Here is a 23430-nt window from a genome sequence, read left to right as displayed (position 1 = left end):
GATTACCTATGTCGTGTTCTCCCTGAGCCCCCATCTGAGGAGGAGTTCTCCACGGAGGCCACGACTCGTCTTCTTAAGATCTTTACCGACGCCTGCAATAAGGCGCTCGACAAAGCATGCCCCTCTGGCAAGAACAGAGGCCGGAAGCAACCTGAATGGTGGAATCCGAAACTGGGTGAACTCCGGAAAGCCTCCCGGAGACTCTTCAATAAAGCTAAGGCTGAAAACGTTGAGCAAAACTGGGCCGAATACAAGGCCAGTCTGTCAAGCTACAACAAAGAACTTAGAAAAGCCAAACGCGCCTCCTGGCGTAAGTTCTGCAGCGAAATCGAGAGTAACTCAGAAGCCTCACGCTTGCGCAGAGTTCTCTCGAAGACAACACCCACCCTGGGCTACTTGAAGAACACCGACCAGTCGTGGACTACGTCCAGCGAGGAGTCGCTAAATCTTCTCCTAAATACCCACTTCCCTGGCTGCGATGAAAACAGACCCAACTACCTCGCGCCTCCTTCTGTCGCCTCAAATGCCATCCTGAGACTGCTAAGCCAGGAGAACATTTCCTGGGCGATCAGAAGCTTTAAACCCTACAAGTCCGCGGGGCCAGACGGCATTTTCCCTGCCCAACTGATTCACGCGGGACATAAAGCCATTAACTGGCTCAAAATAATTTACGAGAGAATCTTCTCCCACGGGTGCATTCCTGACACCTGGCTTCAGACCAAAGTCGTATTCATACCCAAGGCAGGCAAGCCCTCGCACACTACCCCAAAAGATTTCAGACCCATAAGTCTATCGTCTTTTCTTCTAAAGGCGATGGAGCGGCTCCTGGGGCTGCATCTAACGGCGTGCATTCCGTCCAGTCTGATCTCAGACTCCCAGCATGCCTATCGGAAGGGAAGATCCACCGAAACGGCCCTACACTCGATCACATCGATCATCGAAGCGTCCCTTAATTTTAAGGAGTATATCTGACCCATTAGAGCTGCTAAAAAACCTGGGTACTCGGGCCAATGAGCTGGTCAAGAGGATGAACGACCAGCGGCATGTGGACAACGTGATGAAAGATTTAGCCCTGACAGTGGTAACCCTTCAGGCCCTGGTGGTCAACAATTTCGAGAAGCTGCACACCAGGACAATTGAGACCGCCACTACTGGTACCCAAACAGCTGCGAAGGCGCCGCACACCGGCTCAAAGAGGCTGCGCGGGTCGCCTCAAATGGCTGCGGAGCCCACAAAGAGGCAGAGAGGCACAAAGCTTCAACAAGCGTCGACCCAGCTCAAACCGCCGGCGCAGTCCCAGGATGAACTAACCCCCTCGGGTGCAGTGGACCAGCCGCTAAGAAACAGCTCAAGTGGCAGCAGGTGGGCCCTAGGGTAAGGAAAAAAAGGGAGCCCCGTGAGCGCGAGCCAAGGCCAGACGCAATAATCATTCAACCCCAGGGCGAGCTTAGCTATAGCGACATCCTCCGTATGGTCACCAGGCGCCAGGATGGCAAGCTTCAGGAGGTAGGGGATAATGTTAACAGGCAAAGGGCAAGCTGCTGCTCGAGCTCAACGGCGCGAGCAAAAGCAACACAGCTAAGCTCAAGGAGGATATCAGCGCGGCACTGGGACTGCAGACGGGCATCAGGGCGGTGTCAGAAGATCTCTGCGTGGAGGTCAGGGATCTCGACAGCCTGGTCGAGAAGGAGGACATCGCAGCAGCGATAGCTGCATCGATAGACGCCCCCAGCGTGGACACCAGCGCCATTAAAAGCCTGAGGCCATCGTTCGCTGGTACGCAACTGGCAGTTGTGTGCCTGCCGCCCGTGCAGGCAAGAGCCCTGCTCATGGTGGGGAAACTTAAAGTCGGATGGACAAGCTGTAGGATCCGGGAGCGGACAGCTCAACGACGATGCTACAGGTGTCTGGAGTTTGGGCATCTAGCAATCAGGTGCAAGAGCGCGGTGGATCGCACCGGATGCTGCCTCAGATGCGGCGTGAACGGGCACAAGGCGGCAACCTGTCAAAGCGATCCGCGGTCTTTCATCTGCACCTATAACAACAGCAATGAGACCAACCACTATGCGGGTAGCAGGAGATGTCCAGCAGCCAGGAGCGTGCCCAGCTTGCCGGCCCAATAATGAAGGTTATGCAGCTCAACCTCAACCACTGCGCTGCGGCTCAAGACCTGCTGAGCCAATCCATAAGAGAATTGGAAATTGACCTCGCCATCCTCAGCGAGCCATATCAAACTAGGGAGTCCCCTGGGTTCATCTTGGATGCCACCAAAAAGGCCGCGATATGGCTATGCGGGGCCACGCCATTGCAGCTTTCCCTCTCAAGCGCTGCTGCTGGGTTTGTGCGCGCCAAGGTCGGAGGTGTGTGGATATACAGCGTCTACCTTGCCCCAAGCCTGACGCTCTCCGAGTTCGCAGGTACTCTAGACAACCTAGCGGCTGATGCTAGAGGACGTCACCCAGTAGCCATTGGAGGGGACTTCAACGCGTGGGCTGAGGAGTGGGGAAGCGTGGCGACGAATGCGAGAGGTAGAGCTCTGCTGGAGATCATTGCGCCCCTGGACATCGCGCTCCTCAACGAGGGAAACCAGCATACCTTCTCCAGAGCAGGAATAGGATCGGTCATCGACCTTACATTTGTCAGCAGCTCACTTTTTAATTCATCGGGATGGAGCATCAGCAACATCTACACGTGGAGCGACCACAGGGCAATTATATGGGACACAGGCCAACAGACGTCTAGCGTAGAGACAGCTGCGCCCAGATGGAGATGCTATCGCGCCGAAACGCTCAATACGGCCCTGTTCATGGAGCTTATGTCCAACCTCACGGCGAATGGAAATGCTGAATGCATGGCCAACCATGTCATGGAGCATCTGGAGGCAGCATGCACTGCCACCATGGCGCAGAGGAAGCACTACGGTCGCCACCACCAACCTGTGTTCTGGTGGAACGAGGACATTGCCGCTCTACGCCGGGAATGCAACCAAGCTCGACGCCGCTACCAGCTACCAGCTTCAGACCAAAGTCGTATTCATACCCAAGGCAGGCAAGCCCTCGCACACTGCCCCAAAAGATTTCAGACCCATAAGTCTATCGTCTTTTCTTCTAAAGGCGATGGAGCGGCTCCTGGGGCTGCATCTAACGGCGTGCATTCCGTCCAGTCTGATCTCAGACTCCCAGCAAGCCTATCGGAAGGGAAGATCCACCGAAACGGCCCTACACTCGATCACATCGATCATCGAAGCGTCCCTTAATTTTAAGGAGTACACCCTAGTAGCCTTCCTCGACATAGAAGGCGCCTTTAACAAAATCCTTCCGACCGCCATCACGGGCGCACTGACGGATCTGGGCGTTGACTCCAGGACGGTGAGCCTGATCGATCAGATGCTACAATGCAGGACGGTTGAGGCATCACTGGGGACGTCAACGTGTACCAGATTTGTCAGCAGAGGCACACCGCAGGGCGAAGTCCTCTCGCCCCTCCTATGGAACGTGGCAGTGAACACACTGCTGCGGGAGATAGAGGGGGGTGGCTGCCGTGTGGTGGCGTACGCGGACGATGTTGCCATAGCATTCTCGGGTAAATTCCCGCAGACGCTGTGTGAGTGCCTGACAAGCACTCTCATGAAGATGTCAAAATGGGCAGACAAATGCGGTCTAGGCGTCAACCCGTCTAAAACGGAACTGGTGCTCTTCACTAGGAAGTACAAAGTTTCGGTACTGATTCCCCCAAGACTATGTGGGGAAACACTAGTCTTCAGCAACAACGCCAAGTATCTTGGCCTAATCCTCGATAGAAAGCTCGATTGGAAATTGAGCATAGAGGATAGAGTAAAGAAGGTCACAGTGGCCCTCTATACTTGCAGGAAAGCCATCGGACTAAAATGGGGAATGACCCCCTATATAGTTCGGTGGCTCTACACCGCCATCATACGACCAATCATGCTCTATGGAGTGGTGGTATGGTGGCCAGCCTTGGACAGAAGGACATGCCTCAATAAACTCAGCAGAGTTCAACGCATGGCAGAGCTATGCATAACTGGCGGGCTACGCACTACTCCAGGGGAAGCCCTGGATACTGTGCTGGACCTCCTCCCTGTGGATCTCATGGGAAAGAAGGTGGCAACACTTTCCGCCCTCAGAATGAGAGAAGCCAGACTGTGGAAAGCATCCGCGGTTGGGCACTCGGGAATCCTGATGAGACTCCCGCAATTACCAGAGAGGAAAGATTACTGTATCCCCAGTGATCACCTCTCGACGCCCTTCCAGGTATCAATCCCATCTAGGGAGGACTGGGAGATGGGCGAACCAGGACCTGCAAATGCGGTCCACTTCTACACTGATGGCTCAAAGCTAGACGGCCGCGTGGGAGGCGGAGTCTACTGCAGCGAGCTGAACATCAGTCATTGCTTCAGGCTCCCGGATCACTGTAGTGTGCTCCAAGCGGAGGTTGAAGCCATCAAGGAGGCCATTTCGATCGTCTCCAAACTACTTCTAGATACGCACTTAGTGTGCGTCTTCTCGGACAGCCAAGCAGCTATCAAAGCTCTAGGCTCAATATCGTCGAACTCAGCGACTGTAAATGACTGCCGCAGGTCTCTGCACGAGATCGCAGAGCAGTTAGATCTCTTCCTTATATGGGTCCCCGGCCACGGGGACATCGAGGGGAATGACGCCGCCGACGAGCTAGCCAGGCAGGGTACTACGATTCCTCTCATATCGGAGAGGGAGCAAGTAGCGATGCCCTTGGCTACGAGCAGGCTCCTAACGCACGAATTGTTCGAGCAAAATGCCAATAGGAAATGGCAGCAAACCGTTTCCTGTAAAGTCTCAAGATTGATATGGCCATATCAGCAGAGCTGTATAAACTCAGCAGAGCACAGTGCTCTGCAGTTACTAGAGCCATTACGGGACACTGGCAGATCGGCACTCACGCCTCTAGACTGTCAATCCCTCATAACGACTTCTGCAGGAGTTGTCGCGACGAGGAAGAGGAGGAATCGGTCCCCCACTTCTTCTGCCACTGCCCAGCCCTTGGAAATCGTCGTCTTCGTATTCTCGGGGCCGCTTTCCTCACGGACATTTCGGACCTGTCCGAAATCAAACCAGGGACCTTGTCCAAATACATCCAAGCCACCGGATGGGACTGCCCTTAACCTGCAGTAGTATGCTCTCACGGTTCTGGCAACGCGAAGGGGCACATGCCCATGCGGCAACACAACGGACCTTTTATAGGTCCAAGTGAGCTTGGGGGCGGGAGGCTCTTATCCCCCCTCCCGGCTACCGCCTTAACCTAACCTAACCTAACGTCCAGAAGGAATCGTTTCCGACCCCATAAAGTATATATATGCTTGATCAGCATCAATAGCCGAGTCGATTGAGCCCTGTCTGTCTGTCCGTCCGTCCGTCTGTCCGTCTGTCCGTCCGTCCGTCTGTCCGTCCCTATTAGCGCCTAGTGCTCAAAGACTATAAGAGCTAAAGCAACGATGTTTTGGATCCAGACTTCTGTGATATGTCACTGTTACAAGAATATTTCAAAACTTTGCCCCGCCCACTTCCGCTCCACAAAGAGCGAAAATCTGTGGCATCCACAATTTCAAAGATACGATAAAACAGAAACGCCGAATCATAGAGGATGACTATATCTTCTAGAATGCAAAATCTGAACCAGATCGTATTAATTTTAAAGCCAGAATGATGAAAACAAATGATGAAACACACACAGGTTTCATGGTCGGCTTTGCCTATTGCAAAAAGTGAGTTCCTAGATCTCGGAGACTATAAAAGCTAGAGCAACCAAATTTTTGATCCACACTCCTGTGATATCGGACCTTCACGAGTTTATTTCAAAATTTCTTCCCACCCCCTTCCGCCCCAACAAAGTACGAAATCTGTGGTACCACAATATTGAAGATACGAGAAAACTAAAAACGCACAATCATAGAGAATTACCATATCTATCAGAATATCTTGCTGAATCTGGATCAGATCGGATCATTTTTATAGCCAAAAAGAACAAAGCAATTTGCAGTGGCAATGCAGTATACGAAGACACGTTCAAACTGTTTTCTGTCTCTCTCGTACGCAATCTTTGTCGTGTCGTTCAATGTCAGCGGCGTCTGCCGGAGGAGAGCCATACCACTAACCAAACAGTATACTGTATGATTAGTGGCCATACTGACTAAGTATCGGGTATAAATGTAGAGTTGCGGTCGCCGCAGCAACTCACAACGTTCCCCTCGTTTTGTTTGTCAGTATGGCTTCCCTTCAGCAGAGAGCGCACATAATACACGACAGAGAGTGTGTGAGAGATAACACAGAGTGTGAAAAAACCCGGGTCGGTCGCGCGCCTCCGTTGCTCCTGTGTTTGCGCCGCGCTCTGTGTGTCTGCGGAGCCGCCGGGGGTGGAATAGGCCCTGGGCTGACGAGGTACCGTTCTGGCTATCAGGGCAGGTCGAGCTCCTCCTCGTTGTGCCCGCCTCCGATCCAGGCTGGCGGTTCTTTTCTTCCGCGTCGGCGGTAGCAGCCACTGAGTGAAGTGACTGGCTATAACTCAAAGAGAGAGTGATCAACGGTAAGCGAGCGTGCATCCACCCATACTTACCCTATGGGCGCGATGCCTACTGAGCTTTACTCTGGACTCCTGGCCCGAGCAGACCGTGTCCAAACCCAAGAAGGTCGTCAATCAGGATTTTAAAGCAATCTGCCATGGCTAAATTAATTTGGGGTTTGTCACTCAAACTCCAACTCACTCATAACACTCACGAAGCTCCCGGGGTGAGTTTCTCTCCTCCTCTCACCGGCCCAAGATGGATGGCGACGGAGTTGCCATGTCAGGCAACTGAGTTGCCTGCCCCGCGCGAGTATGCGTAGGTTGGCCGTTTTAAGGCCCGACATAATGCACCTGTTGCCTCAGCTTCTTTAGGATGAGCTCCACGTTTTTCTGTATGTCTATTTTCCTGATCAGAGCAACAGCTGCTGACCAGGGCTACAAGACGGCGATAGCCTACTCATCGCAGGCGTGTCCCACCGTCAGAGGGCGCTGCTACGTAGCACGTAGAGGAAGGCGGTCACCGGCAGATGGCGCGGCATCATACATCCTAGAAGTATACCACGACTTTTCGGCCCCCTCACCACGGGTCTATAGGATGTGGCATAGTGGAACTGATGGGGATATTTAGAGGCTCACACTGCACATCGGCGCTTTCTGAGGCCATCGGGTACACAACGGGTCCCGGAGCTGTCCTCCTGCCAACCGCAGCGCTACGGCGGCGTACTCTTTAACGGGGCGCTGGATACCGAGAAGGGGCGGTATAACCCCAGCGACTATCGTCTGGATGAAATTCCCGGCCATCGCGGGATGCCCAGGATAAGCCTTTATAGTGGACCCATCGGTGCCATAGGCGCCTTGGTAGGTACTATACCGCCCGTAACACCGAGACCAGTAAGGTGTTACGTACGACCCACTGGAACCCCCCTTACGTACATTAGACTGTGGGCTGACGGCGTCGGCATTCTATGACCTGAGTAGGCAGGCTGAACCCCTGTTGAAATGGCTCATAGGTTAATGTCTCCACCGCCCCCGTCTCGTTAAAACCTTGGCAGGCCTCGTTTAACGCTTCCTGGCCGTCCCACTATGGTGATTGCGTAGGCTTGGTTGATTCATATCCCAACTAGCACCGATCTGGCTTTGAACCCTGGTGCTCATAAGGCCCAGGGTCAACCCTCGCATGGACCTCACTCCACGGAAAGACACCCATGGGATCACCACGGTGACTACGTACTGCGGCCAGGAATAACGAACTCGAGTGGAGATTCTTTTTACATGGACAACACCCCCCACACACCAAACACACAGATAGAGAAGATGACTGAGGACGCAGTCTTTGGTAGGCGCAACGCCCTTACCAGATCCCCACCACCGTCAGCACCTGCGAAAGCTCAGGGCTCGAGCATGTTCAAGCCCGGCCCGGATGGCAAAGAGAAGGAGCGACCGCACTCTGACCCATTAGAGCTGCTAAAAAACCTGGGTACTCGGGCCAATGAGCTGGTCAAGAGGATGAACGACCAGCGGCATGTGGACAACGTGATGAAAGATTTAGCCCTGAGAGTGGTAACCCTTCAGGCCCTGGTGGTCAACAATTTCGAGAAGCTGCACACCAGGACAATTGAGACCGCCACTACTGGTACCCAAACAGCTGCGAAGGCGCCGCACACCGGCTCAAAGAGGCTGCGCGGGTCGCCTCAAATGGCTGCGGAGCCCACAAAGAGGCAGAGAGGCACAAAGCTTCAACAAGCGTCGACCCAGCTCAAACCGCCGGCGCAGTCCCAGGATGAACTAACCCCCTCGGGTGCAGTGGACCAGCCGCTAAGAAACAGCTCAAGTGGCAGCAGGTGGGCCCTAGGGTAAGGAAAAAAAGGGAGCCCCGTGAGCGCGAGCCAAGGCCAGACGCAATAATCATTCAACCCCAGGGCGAGCTTAGCTATAGCGACATCCTCCGTATGGTCACCAGGCGCCAGGATGGCAAGCTTCAGGAGGTAGGGGGTAATGTTAACAGAATCCGGAGGACGGCAAAGGGCGAGCTGCTGCTCGAGCTCAACGGCGCGAGCAAAAGCAACACAGCTAAGCTCAAGGAGGATATCAGCGCGGCACTGGGACTGCAGACGGGCATCAGGGCGGTGTCAGAAGAACTCTGCGTGGAGGTCAGGGATCTCGACAGCCTGGTCGAGAAGGAGGACATCGCAGCAGCGATAGCTGCATCGATAGACGCCCCCAGCGTGGACACCAGCGCCATTAAAAGCCTGAGGCCATCGTTCGCTGGTACGCAACTGGCAGTTGTGTGCCTGCCGCCCGTGCAGGCAAGAGCCCTGCTCATGGTGGGGAAACTTAAAGTCGGATGGACAAGCTGTAGGATCCGGGAGCGGACAGCTCAACGACGATGCTACAGGTGTCTGGAGTTTGGGCATCTAGCAATCAGGTGCAAGAGCGCGGTGGATCGCACCGGATGCTGCCTCAGATGCGGCGTGAACGGGCACAAGGCGGCAACCTGTCAAAGCGATCCGCGGTCTTTCATCTGCACCTATAACAACAGCAATGAGACCAACCACTATGCGGGTAGCAGGAGATGTCCAGCAGCCAGGAGCGTGCCCAGCTTGCCGGCCCAATAATGAAGGTTATGCAGCTCAACCTCAACCACTGCGCTGCGGCTCAAGACCTGCTGAGCCAATCCATAAGAGAATTGGCAATTGACCTCGCCATCCTCAGCGAGCCATATCAAACTAGGGAGTCCCCTGGGTTCATCTTGGATGCCACCAAAAAGGCCGCGATATGGCTATGCGGGGCCACGCCATTGCAGCTTTCCCTCTCAAGCGCTGCTGCTGGGTTTGTGCGCGCCAAGGTCGGAGGTGTGTGGATATACAGCGTCTACCTTGCCCCAAGCCTGACGCTCTCCGAGTTCGCAGGTACTCTAGACAACCTAGCGGCTGATGCTAGAGGACGTCACCCAGTAGCCATTGGAGGGGACTTCAACGCGTGGGCTGAGGAGTGGGGAAGCGTGGCGACGAATGCGAGAGGTAGAGCTCTGCTGGAGATCATTGCGCCCCTGGACATCGCGCTCCTCAACGAGGGAAACCAGCATACCTTCTCCAGAGCAGGAATAGGATCGGTCATCGACCTTACATTTGTCAGCAGCTCACTTTTTAATTCATCGGGATGGAGCATCAGCAACATCTACACGTGGAGCGACCACAGGGCAATTATATGGGACACAGGCCAACAGACGTCTAGCGTAGAGACAGCTGCGCCCAGATGGAGATGCTATCGCGCCGAAACGCTCAATACGGCCCTGTTCATGGAGCTTATGTCCAACCTCACGGCGAATGGAAATGCTGAATGCATGGCCAACCATGTCATGGAGCATCTGGAGGCAGCATGCACTGCCACCATGGCGCAGAGGAAGCACTACGGTCGCCACCACCAACCTGTGTTCTGGTGGAACGAGGACATTGCCGCGCTACGCCGGGAATGCAACCAAGCTCGACGCCGCTACCAGCGCTCGCGCGGAAGCACTGCCTTTCCGCAATGGCAATCCACGTTTAGGGACTGCAGAAGGGCCCTCAAGGCGGCCATTAGGGATAGCAAGCGCCAGTGCTTTCTCAAGCTATGCGACTCTGCGGAGCAGGACCCATGGGGAAGGGCGTGCAAGTTGGTGACGAAAAAACTTTGCGCCAAGAGGCAGGCACCCCCATCGGACCCCGACACGACAAGATCCATCGTGGAGGAACTCTTTCCGCACAGGGCTGACCACATCGGGGATGTCCGTTGCCTCACACTGCAACCGCACAGTCAGGCACACATCGAGGAGGTGTCACTCGAGGAAGTCGAACGCGCAGCCAGGAGCATCAGCCCGAACAAGGCTCCTGGGCCGGACTCTATCCCGAACAGAGCCCTCTTGCTCGCCCTCTCCACGCGTCCGGACATCTTTGCGAAGCTGCTAAATCAGTGCCTTCGGGAAGGAGTGTTCCCTGTGAGGTGGAAATTACAGAAGCTAGTGCTTATTCCCAAGCCAGGCAAGCCGCCGGTGACAGCGTCGTCGTATAGGCCTATCTGCCTGATCGACACCGCGGGTAAACTGCTTGAGAAGGTGGTCTGCGCGCGACTGGAACGCTCCATCGCGGAGGCTGGCGACCTCTCACCGCACCAATACGGCTTTCGCAAGGCCCGATCCACGATAGACGCCGTTCTTAAGGTGGTGGACATTGCCTCCGGTGCAATTGCCGGCACTCGGTGGAAAGGCGGCGGGAAAGAGTACTGCCTAGTAGTCACCCTAGACATTAAGAACGCGTTCAACACGGCGAGGAGGAGCTGCATCCTAAGGGCGCTGGAGAGTTTCGACACACCCAGGTACCTGCAGCGGATGGTACAAAGCTACTTTGAGAGAAGGCTGCTTTTGTACGACACGCAGGCTGGCACGGAGGAATACGAGGTATCGGCAGGCGTCCCGCAGGGTTCAGTGCTTGGCCCCACTCTGTGGAACGCAATGTATGACGGCATCCTGCGACTCAGCCTCCCCCACGGAGTACACATGGTGGGTTTTGCAGACGATGGGGCTGTCCTAGTGGTGGCAAAAGACCTGTCCGTCGTGGAAACGACCTGCAACCAAACGATAGCGAGCATTCAACAGTGGCTGGACCTGGTCGGGCTCGAACTCGCACCCAACAAAAAAGAGGCAGTGCTGGTATCCAGCCGGAAGAAAGTCGATACGGCCAACATCTCAGTGGCAGATACCCTGGTTTCGTCTAAGCGCGCTATCAAATACCTTGGTGTCCTGGTGGACACACGTCTCTGCTTTAGGGAGGGCACGAAGGCGGCGACCACCAACGGTGCGCTCTCGAGGCTAATGCTGAACACCCGAGGACCAAAGCAATGGCGGCGACAACTGCTAACGAGTGTCACGAGATCGGTGATGCTATATGCGGCGCCAATCTGGGCAAAGGCCCTTCGAACAGCGAGCTACGCACGGGGTCTGGCAGCCACGCACCGCCTCTCTTCGATTCAGATCACCAGTGCCTTCCGAACGGTCTCGGACGAGGCAGCACACGTGATCGCGGGCATAGCACCCCTGGAATTCCTGGCGGATGAACGGTCCACATACTACCAGGAAACACATGGCAGAGGAATGGACGCGGCGGCGAAAAGGCAGGTACGCATGGCGTGCAAACAGGAGAGTCTCAGAAGGTGGCAACAGAGCTGGGACACGACCACTAAGGGGCGTTGGACCCACCAGCTTATCCCGTCCATCGACGCGTGGGTAAGCAGGAAGCACGGGCAGGTCAACTTTTACCTGACTCAGCTTCTCAGTGGTCACGGCTGCTTCCGAAGCTACCTTCATCGCTTCGGGCACGCGGACTCCGCAGAATGCTCTTGGGGCGGGCACTACGTGGAAGAGGATGCCGAGCATGCAATATTTTCGTGTGGCAGGTTCGCAGCGCAGCGCCGGCGGCTAGAAGAAGCGCTGGGTGGAGCCGTAGTCAAGCAGAGCTTGGTGCCGTGCATGCTCCTGTCCCCGGAAAACTGGGAGGCGACGAGCTGCTTCGCGGCGACCATTATGAGGGAACTGCGCGCTGTTGAGCACCAGACAAGAGTCCAGTTAGTCTAAACGAAGCCTGCACATGTGTGAAGCATTGCTTCACGGCCGTACCACACATGTTGGGCTTGCATAGTCTAACCTTTAATATAGTTTGCTTTAAGTATAAAATAAGTTGTAAATACGAGCAATTAAATGGAATTAAAACGAGGGGGAACGTTGTGAGTTGCTGCGGACACCGCAACTCTACAGTTATACCCGATACTTAGTCAGTATGGCTCTCCTCCGGCAGACGCCGCTAATATTGAACGACACGACAAAGAGTGCGTGCGAGAGAGACAGAAAATCAGTCTGAGCGTGACGTCGGGCGCTGCGTAGCCAGTGCAAATTGATTTGTTCCTTTTGGGTATAAAAATAATCCGATCTGATTCAGATTCAGCAGTCTGATAGATATGGTCATTATCTATGATTCTGCGTTTTTAGTTTTCTCGAATCTGCAATATTGTGGATGCAACAGATTTTCGTCCTTTGTGGGGGCGGAAGGGGTGGGGCGAAATTCTGAGATATACGTTTTATAGTGAGATCTAACAGAAGTGCGGATACCAAATTTGGTTACTCTAGCCTTAATAGTCTCTGAGATTTGTGGATGCCCCAGATTTTCGTCCTTTGCGGGGGCGGAAGGGGGTGTGGCGAAATTTTGACACAAAACGGTTAAGGTCCGATATCACAGGAGTGTGGATACCAAATTTGGTTGCTCTGGCTCTTATAGGTTCTGAGATCCTTGAACTCATATTTTGCAATTGGCAAAACCGACCATGAAACCTGTGTGTTAAAGAGAGACAGAGCGAGAAAGAATGAAATTGTTTTCTTGATTCTGGCTATAATAATTATACGATCTGGTTGAGATTTTACACTCTAGAACATATAGTCATCCTCTACGATTCTGCGTTTTTGGTTTTATCGTATCTTTAAAAATGTGGATGCCACAGATTTTCGTCCTTTGTGGGGGCGGAAGTGGGCGGGGCGAAGTTTTGAAATATTTTTGTAGCAGTGACATATCACAGAAGTCTGGATCCAAAACATCGTTGCTCTAGCTTTTATAGTCTGGTCTGATGAGCTCGTGAGGTAGCTCAAAGGGGGCCTAGCTGAGGCCACCGGACGGGTCGCGGGTTGCGGATAGCGAACGGCCTACCTCGGTAGGTCAGCTGCGAATAAGCGGGCATCCCTCACGGGAGAGTACCGAAATAAGCAGTCCCGGACAGCCAGCGGGTGTCAGCTAGGTAGCAGCACTGACGATGCGCTTGTGGTGCCGCCTCAATAAGTAGCTCACACACTCCCATCCATACACAATACCTACCCACATCCCAACCCCCACACCCACCTCACACCGGGCCGGACTAAGTGTGCTACTCGACCCGTGCCGAGAGTCAGCCTGGGTGGGGGCCCGGTATAAAAACTAGCCCAGTCGCTAACGGAGGGCTCAGGGACTTGGCAGCCCCCTGTTCTAATGATGCCTTACCCGGGCAACGTGGATCTCTGCCCGGGCTGACCTTTCCCTTTCTCTGCATCTCGTGGGAACAGGATGTATAACAAGAACAAAAACCAAAAAACAAACAAAAAAACAAATGAGTGCGGCGCTCCCCAAATGCCAACTGGGAGCAATCCCAAGCTCGGAAAGGCAGCGGCCCAAAGGCCTGGCCCAACCGGCTCTATAGTAGGGAATACCTGCAAGGTGGAAGGTGCCTGTGCGAACCCGAGGGGGTCCCATCCCGAATCCGGTGTGGGTGGCAAGGTAACTTCCGAAGCTGACACCTTGGAAGGAAAGCTAAGCAATATTGCGGCTGCCCGACCTTCTGGTAAAGCGGAGGGGGTTGACTTGCCGTCGACAAGCGCCCAAGCCAGACGCTACACATATGCCGAAAAGAGGAGTGCAGGGCACATACTCCGTCGGCAACACGCCAGCAGTGAAGCCAGCCCATCAGCCGACTGGCTGAAGAAGGTGGAATGGGCTTCGGCCGTGCTCCCGGAGTTCACCTTGGAACAGAAAAAGGTGGCTCCCCAAGCCAAGAGGCAGCGCTCGCAGGAGACACCGGGACCGGTAGCAAAGCGCTCCAGAGTACTGCCAAATGTCTCCTTTGCGCAGATTGCCAAGGAGAGGACGCTAATTGGTGTCCTCGACAGAGGCAGCGCAGAGGGTAGAATCCCAAGGAGTCAGTGGAAGTGGGTGGAAGCGGCACTGGCCGACCGCTGCTTCGAACTCCTCGACAAAGACCCTGGACCTCCGCCAGTCTGCAAGGACATAGGGTGGTTCCAGGGCAATGTTAAGATAATTGCCTGCGAAGACAAGCGCTCTGTAAAGCTTTATAAAGCGGCGGTAGCGCAGGTCGGCGAGGTCTATGCTGCGCCGAAACACGTCGCAGTCGACTGGAGCGAGGTGCCCAGCAGACCGAGGGCCAGAATTTGGGTGCCGGCTACCTTTAAGGAGCCAGAACGCATCCTCAAGATGCTGCAGAGATGCAACCCAGGACTACCAACCTCAGATTGGAAGGTAGCCAAGGTTGAGACGACACAAGGGCCGACCAACCAGGCAGTGCTCGTTCTCAATAAAGAGTCGCTGGCCCCGATAGAGGCAGCAAAAGGAGAGCTAAACTTCGGCTTCAGCTCGGTCACCATCAAGGTGTACAAATCGGACGCGGCGGCCGCGGCGCTTCCTGTCGTCAACCGAGACGTGCAGGATGTCGCTGCGGAGATCGAAGCGCCTGACGACGAGCTGGAGCCAGACCAGGAAGGCTTCTCCGCAGAGACAGACCTGATGCTCGACTTTGAGTCAATGTGCCGAGAGAGAGTCTCTGATGACTCGGACGCGGACATCACGGTGGTGGAGAATCTTGAAGATGGTCCTAAGGATCCTTCAAATAAATCTCCACCACTGTAAAGCAGCATCGGCTGCTCTCATACTCCGCCTAGACGCAAGCGGAGCCGACGTAGTCCTGATCCAGGAGCCTTGGGTGGTAGGAGGCAAGGTCTGTGGATTGGGGACGAGGTAATACAAGATCATTGTATCCCAAAATGAAGGTAAAATTCGTACCTGCATACTTGCTAGAAAGCACCTTAATATCTTCCTGCTCCATAATTATAGCGATGGCGATAACACGGCGGTAAGCCTAGAACTAAAAGGGAATCATCTCAGGCTGGTGGCGTCCTATATGGCCCACGAGGAGGATGATCCTCCGAACGACCTTGTTCGCAAAATAGCCAGCGACAGCGAAAGGACGGACAAAGACCTACTTATAGGTTGCGATGCCAACGCCCACCACACCCAATGGGGGAGCACGGACACGAATGTAAGGGGTGAGTCACTGTTCAGCTTCATCCTGAACTCAAATTTATTCATATGCAATCGGGGTAACGACCCCACATTTATAATTAAAAATCGGCAGGAGGTCATTGACCTCACGCTAGTGTCAAGCAAACTGCTGGACACAATCAAGAGCTGGAGAGTCCTAGGAGACCACTCCTTCTCGGACCACAGGTATATCGAGACGATATTATCCTTCGATATTCCCAAACCAACCGTCTATATCAACCCCAGAAAAGCCAACTGGGAAAAATATAACACAACCCTGGAGGAGCTACTCCCTCCTAACGCCCCTAATTGCCCGAACACTGAAGACAACCTAAACCGTCTTGTGAACAGGTTTACGGATGCGTGCAACAAAGCCTTCAAGGCAGCATGCCCTTCTACCAGACCAAGGGGGAAGAAGAAACCCCCCTGGTGGTCTAAGCAACTAGACACCCTTCGTAGAACTTGTAGGACTCTATTCAATAGAGCCACAAGAACTAAGGAGGATACTCACTGGGCAGACTATAAAACCAGTCTAGCACTATACAAAAAGGAAACGAGGAAGGCTAAAAGAGCCTCCTGGCAAAAATATTGCTCCGAAATCGAGGAAACTTCGGAGGCCGCAAGACTCCGGAAAGTTCTCTCAAAAACTACCCCCTCGGTAGGTTACCTCAAAAAGAATGATGGCACGTGGACCAACTCTAGTGAGGAGTCCCTACACATAGAATCGATGGACCATATCCTTACAAAACGGAACATAAGTTGGGCAGTAAACAGCTTCAACCCGTTTAAATCGCCAGGCCCGGACCAGGTAATCCCGGCCCAACTTCAGAAGGCCGGGGAGACGGCCATCAACTGGCTACATAGTATCTTCAGGAAGATACTGGCGGTATGTACAATACCGCAAGCGTGGCTTAAGGCTAGGATAGTTTTCATCCCTAAAGCAGGCAAAGCCTCACACTCAACCCCGAAAGACTTTAGACCAATCAGTTTATCGTCTTTCCTACTCAAAACCTTTGAGAGACTTATCGGGTTACAATTACGGACTACCATAAGTCCCCAGCTGTACTCAAGTGCGCAGCATGCCTACCGGAAAGGAAAATCCACGGAAACGGCACTTCTCGAAGTGATCTCGAGTGTAGAAAAATCCCTGCATCTCAAAGAATACTCACTAATAGCTTTTCTCGATATCGAGGGAGCCTTCAACAACGTCACACCGGGCGCCATTACAGAAGCCCTGACTGACCTGGGGGTGGACCGTCACTTGGTGATGCTCATTGATCAATTGCTCATACGCAGGACGGTGACATCATCGATGGGATCGTCCACCCAGTCAAGGTATGTCAACAGAGGAACCCGCAAGGGGGAGTTCTGTCTCCTCTTCTATGGAACATTGCAGTCAATAAGATTCTATGCGACCTGGAAGAGGGGGGCTGTAAAGTAGTGGCATACGCGGATGACGTTGCAATTATCTTTGCGGGGAAATACCCCCAAACACTATGCGACCTAATGACCGCAAAGCTTGCTCGATTGTCAGAATGGACAGAATCGCGCGGATTGGGACTAAATCCCTCGAAAACGGAACTCGTGTTATTCACAAAAAAATACAAGGTCCCGCCCCTCAACCCCCCAACACTAAACGGATACAGGCTCTCCTTCAGCGACAGTGCCAGTTACTTAGGGTTGGTAATTGACAAAAAGCTTAGCTGGAACCTGAATGTCAAGGATAGAGTGAGGAAGGCAACGACAGCACTCTATACTTGCAAAAAAGCTATCGGCCTAAAGTGGGGCATGAACCCAAGCATAGTCCGATGGATATATCTGGCAATAGTCAGACCTATAATACTCTACGGAGTTACTGTCTGGTGGCCTGCCCTAACAAAAAGGACAATCACCAATCAGCTGGGCAAGGTTCAGCGAACAGCCGCCCTCTGCATCAGTGGAGCTCTTCGAACTACACCAAATGATGCGCTAAACGCCATGTTATGCCTTCAGAGCCTTGACTTTGCAGGAAAGGAGCGGGCAGAAATGGCAGCAATACGTCTTAGGGACTCCGAACAATGGGTACCCCAGAACATAGGTCACTCATCTATACTAAATAAAAACAACATGGTCCCAGCAAGAACGGACTATCAAGTTCCAATGGAGCACACGGAGACTCCATTCAGCATAATCATCCCTCATAGAGACGATTGGCTCGAGGGACTCCCCGGCCCAGACGGGGCCATAAGCATCTTCACGGATGGCTCAAAACTGGACGGCAGGGTTGGAGGAGGAATCTACTCTGAACAACTTAACATAAGGCAATCTTTCAGGCTTCCGGATCACTGTAGCGTCTTCCAAGCGGAAGTTACAGCAATCAGGGAGGCTCTGTACTGCCTTCACACGGTTACCACCACGGCAACCAATCTAAACATCTACCGCGACAGCCAAGCTGCGATCAGATCACTTAATGCGATCTCCTCGAACTCGGCTACTGTGGCGAAGTGCCGCAGATCTCTTCACGAGATGGCTCAGCAATTTGCTATCAGCCTTATATGGGTCCCGGGCCACCGGGATATCGAGGGCAACTGCATAGCGGACGAGCTGGCCAGATCTGGCACTACAACCCCCCTTCTCCAAGATAAGGAGGACATTTGTATGCCTATGGCCACCTGCAAGCTCATCATAAAGGAGCAGTACACGCGACTGATAGACAACAAGTGGCAAATAGGGCCACGTTGTCGCACAGCTCGGCAAACATGGCCGACCATAGATAAGAAGCGCACCTCAGAGCTCTGCAAACTAGGCAGGGAAAGGTGCAGCGCAGTCATACGCTCCCTCACAGGACACTGGCTAGTAGGCACCCACGCAAACAGGCTGGGTGCCCCATACAATGATTTCTGCCGCAGCTGCAGAGACGAGGACGAGGAGGAAACAGTGGAACACCTGTTCTGTTCCTGTCCAGCTCTCAGCAGAAGGAGGCTGCATCACTTGGGCTCTGCCTTTCTGAACGACATCTCGGAGATGTCCACGCTATGTTCCAGAAAGATCGTCAACTTTATAAGGGCATCTGGATGGGACAACTGTTGACATGAAGTCTCATCTGCAGGGAGGGAATGATCCCAAGCGGTATCACAACGGGCCGAAACCGGCCTAAGTGTGCTGGGCTCCGAGCGAGCTTGGCGGCCGTCTCTACCTAACCTAACCTAACCTAGCTCTTATAGTCTTTGAGCACTAGGCGCTGAAGGGGACGGACAGACGGACGGACGGACAGACGGACAGACAGACATGGCTCAATCGACTCGGCTATTGATGCTGATCAAGAATATATATACTTTATGGGGTCGGAAACGATTCCTTCTGGACGTTACACACATCCACTTTTACCACAAATCTAATATACCCCAATACTCATTTTGAGTATCGGGTATAAAAAAAACGAGGGGGAACGTTGTGAGTTGCTGCGGAGACCGCAACTCTACAGTTATACCCGATACTAAGTCAGTATGGCTCTCCTCCGGCAGACGCCGCTAATATTAAACGACACGACAAGGAGTGCGTGCGAGAGAGACAGAAAATCAGTCTGAGCGTGACGTCGGGGGCTGCGTAGCCAGTGCAAATTGATTTGTTCCTTTTGGCTATAAAAATGATCTGATCTGATCCAGATTCAGCAATCTGATAGATGTGGTCATTATCTATGATTCTGCGTTTTTAGTTTTCTCGAATCTGCAATATTGTGGATGCAACAGATTTTCGTCCTTTGTGGGGGCGGAAGGGGGTGGGGCGAAATTCTGAGATATACGTTTTATAGTGAGATCTAACAGAAGTGCGGATACCAAATTTGGTTACTCTAGGCTTAATAGTCTCTGAGATTTGTGGATGCCCCAGATTTTCGTCCTTTGCGGGGGCGGAAGGGGGTGTGGCGAAATTTGGACACGAAACGGTCAAGGTCCGATATCACAGGAGTGGGGATACCAAATTTGGTTGCTCTGGCTCTTATAGGTTCTGAGATCCTTGAACTCATATTTTGCAATTGGCAAAGCCGACCATGAAACCTGTGTGTTAGAGAGAGACAGAGCGAGAAAGAATGAAATTGTTTTCTTGATTCTGGCTATAATAATTATACGATCTGGTTGAGATTTTACACTCTAGAACATATAGTCATCCTCTACGATTCTGCGTTTTTGGTTTTATCGTATCTTTAAAAATGTGGATGCCACAGATTTTCGTCCTTTGTGGGGGCGGAAAAGGGCGGGGCGAAGTTTTGAAATATTTTTGTAGCAGTGACATATCACAGAAGTCTGGATCCAAAACATCGTTGCTCTAGCTCTTATAGTCTTTGAGCACTAGGCGATGAAGGGGACGGACAGACGGACAGACAGACAGACGGACAGACGGACAGACAGACATGGCTCAATCGACTCGGCTATTGATGCTGATCAAGAATATATATACTTTATGGGGTCGGAAACGATTCCATCTGGACGTTACACACATCCACTTTTACCACAAATCTAATTTACCCCAATACTCATTTTGAGTATCGGGTATAAAAAGAGAGTGTGTGAGAGAGTGACAGAAAATGATGAAGTGGCGTGGCCACGCTGCGTAGAAACTGAAATTAAAGTTCTTCAGTCTTTCTATATTAAAGATCTGGTCTGATTCAGATACGGCAGTCTGGCAGATATGGTCGTTCTCTATAATTCTCCGATATTTGGTTTTCTCGCATCTTCAATGTTGTGGATGCCACAGATTTTCGTCTTATGTGGTGCGGAAGAGGGCGAGGAAAAATTTTGAAACAAACTTGATTCACTGTGATATCACAGGTTACAAAAATTTGGTTGCTCTAGCTATTATAGTCTCTGAGAACTAGGCGTCGACTCAGCTGTTGATGCTGATCAAGAATATATAGTGACATATCCATAATTCCCCACATCCCATACACATTATGTTTATGTACAATTCATCCACCCCATCCACACAAGTAACAGGACCCCACTCAAGAATCAATAACTGTTTCTTCCCATACTCCAAGCTAGGGCCCCCCATAATATAAACAATGGACCACATTGTTTCATCAACATTAGAATCACGCCACTCTCGAGAAATCGATTCTTTAGAATCACGCCACTCATGAGGACCAATCAAAGCTAGACATAAAACCAAGGAGTATCACATTCCTAGCTCCGTCATGTAATGCAACACCGATCGCCAGCAGTGGATGCCTTTCATCAAAGCCGACGCATCCCCAAATATCGATCCAGGCACGTACGCCACCGACACGAAGATGCAGCCGAGGAAAGCAACGCCCGAAGCCAGAGTCGGGAGTTCCAAGAGAAGGGCTCATGGAAACTAGCCAGCAGCAGAGAGATCAGTTCCGTTTGAGACAAGCAGACCCAAAGTCAAGTCGGGGAATTCATTTAAATCTTGTGACATAAAGAAATTAAGTACTAAAAATAAAATCTTTTTTAAAAACTAAATTTCGAGTTGCGGATATTAAACTGGCGCAGTCGGTAGGATTTCGTTTAAAATTAACTCCTATATTTCGGTAATGGTCAGCTTGTGTAATTTCTAATTACTGTGATAACGTAATCCCGGAATCGTTAATAAAATTGTGAAATCCGCCAAAGAACCTATGTGTTACGAGCACATACGATTTGCAAAACAAAAATTAAGTGAACTGAAGTAAGCGGAGATAGTGATCCACCAAGAACAGTGAAACACTAAATACAAAATCAAAAAACTTACAAGTGAACCAAAATAAAGTTAAAAACTACTGAAAAGAAAACAAAACCCAATCAACACCAACAACATGGCGTTACCACCACTATCATTGAGCGAAATCCACTTGAACCAGGCACTGCTGTCGATCAGACAAATACCTGCCTATGACGGTTCATCTGGACAGCTAAGCTCATTTATCAAACGAATCGAATATGTATGCGGATTATATCCAACTGAAGATCTTCGCCAACAAAGGATCCTATTTGGAGCGACCGAGATCCAACTGTCAGGAGAGGCACAACGCATATCGCAAAGGAGAGTATTTGGAAAGTTGAGAGACGCCAACTTGAAGCTACAAATGGATAAATGTGAATTCATGAAAAAGGAAACTGAATTCCTAGGTCATGTAGTCACTACTGAAGGAATAGTACCAAATCCAGGCAAAATCTCTGCCATTGTCAAATTTCCAATACCAGAAACGACTAAACAAATAAGGTCATTCTTAGGTCTGTGCGGGTTCTACAGGAAATTCATTCCTAATTTTGCAAACATCGCAAAACCCATGACGCTCAAACTAAAGAAAGGAGCTGTCATAGACCCCAAGGAAGAAAAGTACGTCGAGGCATTTGAGAGACTAAAAGTACTCATCACCTCAGACCCTATCCTTGCGTTCCCAGACTTTGACAAAATGTTCACGGTAACAACCGACGCTAGTAACATAGCATTGGGAGCGGTTTCGTCACAAGAACACAAACCGATCTGCTACGCTAGCAGAACCCTAAATGAACATGAAATAAACTATTCAGCCATCGAAAAGGAATTATTAGCGATCGTATGGGCAACCAAGTATTTCCGTTCATACCTGTTCGGTAGAACATTCGAGATACAAAGCGATCATAAACCCTTGATTTGGTTGAACAACCTCAAGGAGCCAAATATGAAATTACAAAGGTGGAAAATAAAACTGAATGAGTTTGATTTTAAAATGAAATATCTACCAGGCAAAGAAAATCATGTAGCTGATGCCTTATCAAGGGTAAAGATTAATGAAAATCTCCTTGGAGAAGCTTCCAATAGCGTTGGTGCAACTGTACATAGCGCACAGGAAGACAATCTAAATCACATTGCTATCACGGAAAGACCAATTAACTATTACAATCGGCAAATTGAGCTAATAACAGGCAATGAAGATAAGGTAGAAACAATTCGTTATTTTCACAAGCTAATTATCAAGATCACGTATAAGGAAATGACTAACACCTTAGCGAAGGATATAATAAAGGAATATCTATGCACCAAAAAGAGCGCATTATATTACCATAACGAAATAGATTTTCCTCCATTCCAAAAAGCCTATTTAGAAATCATTAATTCTAACAATATAACCAAAGCTATTAAATCAAGCACGAAACTCCTAGATATTCAGAATTACGCTGAATTTAAAGAAAACATATTAAAGAATCATAAAGGCTTACTCCATCCAGGCATAGAGAAAACCGTCAATTGGTTTAGGGGAAAATACTATTACCCGGATTATCAAAAACTAATCCAAAACATCATAAACGAATGTCCTACTTGTAATATTGCCAAAACAGAGCATAGAAATACGAAGTTGGCATTCGAAACTACACCGGAAATACTGAACATCAGAGAGAAATACGTCATAGATTTCTATATGGTTGGAAACCAATAGTTCCTATCATGTATTGACGTATACTCGAAGTTTGCCACTCTTGTAGAAGTAAAAAGTCGTGACTGGTTAGAAGCAAAAAGAGCCATCATGAAAGTTTTTAACGAGATGGGCAAACCAATTGAAATCAAAGCCGATAAAGATTCAGCTTTTATGTGCACAGCATTGCAAGCATGGCTGAATGCGGAAAACGTCAAAATAGAGATCACTTCCAGCAAAAATGGAATATCTGACGTAAAGAGATTTCATAAAACAGTAAATGAAAAATTAAGAATAATATCTAGCGAGGATAACCCAGAAGATAGATTCACGAAGTTTGAATTAATTCTTTATACTTATAATCATAAAACCAAACATAATACCACAAATAGGACACCAGCTGATATATTCATTTATGCAGGCTCACCTGATTATGACACCCAACTAAATAAAGTGAATAAAATCACTCAATTAAATAAAAACCGCATAGAGTATGAAGTAGATACCCGCTATAAACTATCACCTCTAGTTAAGTCTAAGGTAACAAATCCTTTCAAAAGGACGGGCGAAATTAGACAGGTAGACGAAAAACATTATGAAGAAAAGAATAGGGGTAGGAAAATA

At 50.9% G+C, this 23430-nt stretch overlaps 3 protein-coding genes and 1 long non-coding RNA gene across 8 annotated transcripts in view; 1 reads left to right on the top strand and 3 right to left on the bottom strand.

Moving 5' to 3' along the window:
- The window catches only part of LOC117186430 (neuronal acetylcholine receptor subunit alpha-7), a 378182-nt gene that overhangs the window by 236017 nt on the left and 118735 nt on the right, over positions 1-23430 (bottom strand). The window lies entirely within an intron of this gene.
- LOC117186435 lies at positions 1437-9064 on the bottom strand. Its single transcript, XM_033387241.1, has 2 exons — positions 8553-9064; positions 1437-1518 (listed from the first exon to the last, which is right to left on the bottom strand). Exons 1-2 carry the CDS (start codon positions 8876-8878, stop codon positions 1500-1502), a joined length of 345 nt encoding a protein of 114 aa, XP_033243132.1. The 5' UTR covers positions 8879-9064; the 3' UTR covers positions 1437-1499.
- LOC117186437 lies at positions 6306-6875 on the bottom strand. 4 transcript variants are annotated; one of them, XR_004471510.1, is made up of 3 exons: positions 6755-6875; positions 6607-6714; positions 6306-6548 (listed from the first exon to the last, which is right to left on the bottom strand). It is a non-coding gene; the product is annotated as an uncharacterized LOC117186437 (long non-coding RNA). The 4 variants fall into 4 exon arrangements; XR_004471511.1 differs by having other exon boundaries at positions 6768-6874; XR_004471512.1 differs by having other exon boundaries at positions 6607-6705; positions 6768-6874.
- LOC117186431 lies at positions 13557-15634 on the top strand. Its single transcript, XM_033387236.1, has 2 exons — positions 13557-15163; positions 15228-15634. Exon 1 carries the CDS (start codon positions 13671-13673, stop codon positions 15021-15023), a length of 1353 nt encoding a protein of 450 aa, XP_033243127.1. The 5' UTR covers positions 13557-13670; the 3' UTR covers positions 15024-15163; positions 15228-15634.

The sequence above is a fragment of the Drosophila miranda genome, chromosome XR (assembly GCF_003369915.1).
Source record: "Drosophila miranda strain MSH22 chromosome XR, D.miranda_PacBio2.1, whole genome shotgun sequence".
NCBI classification, from domain to species: domain Eukaryota; kingdom Metazoa; phylum Arthropoda; class Insecta; order Diptera; family Drosophilidae; genus Drosophila; species Drosophila miranda.
The sequence above is the reverse complement of the archived record's forward strand: the minus strand, read 5'-3'. Positions and strand labels throughout refer to the sequence as shown.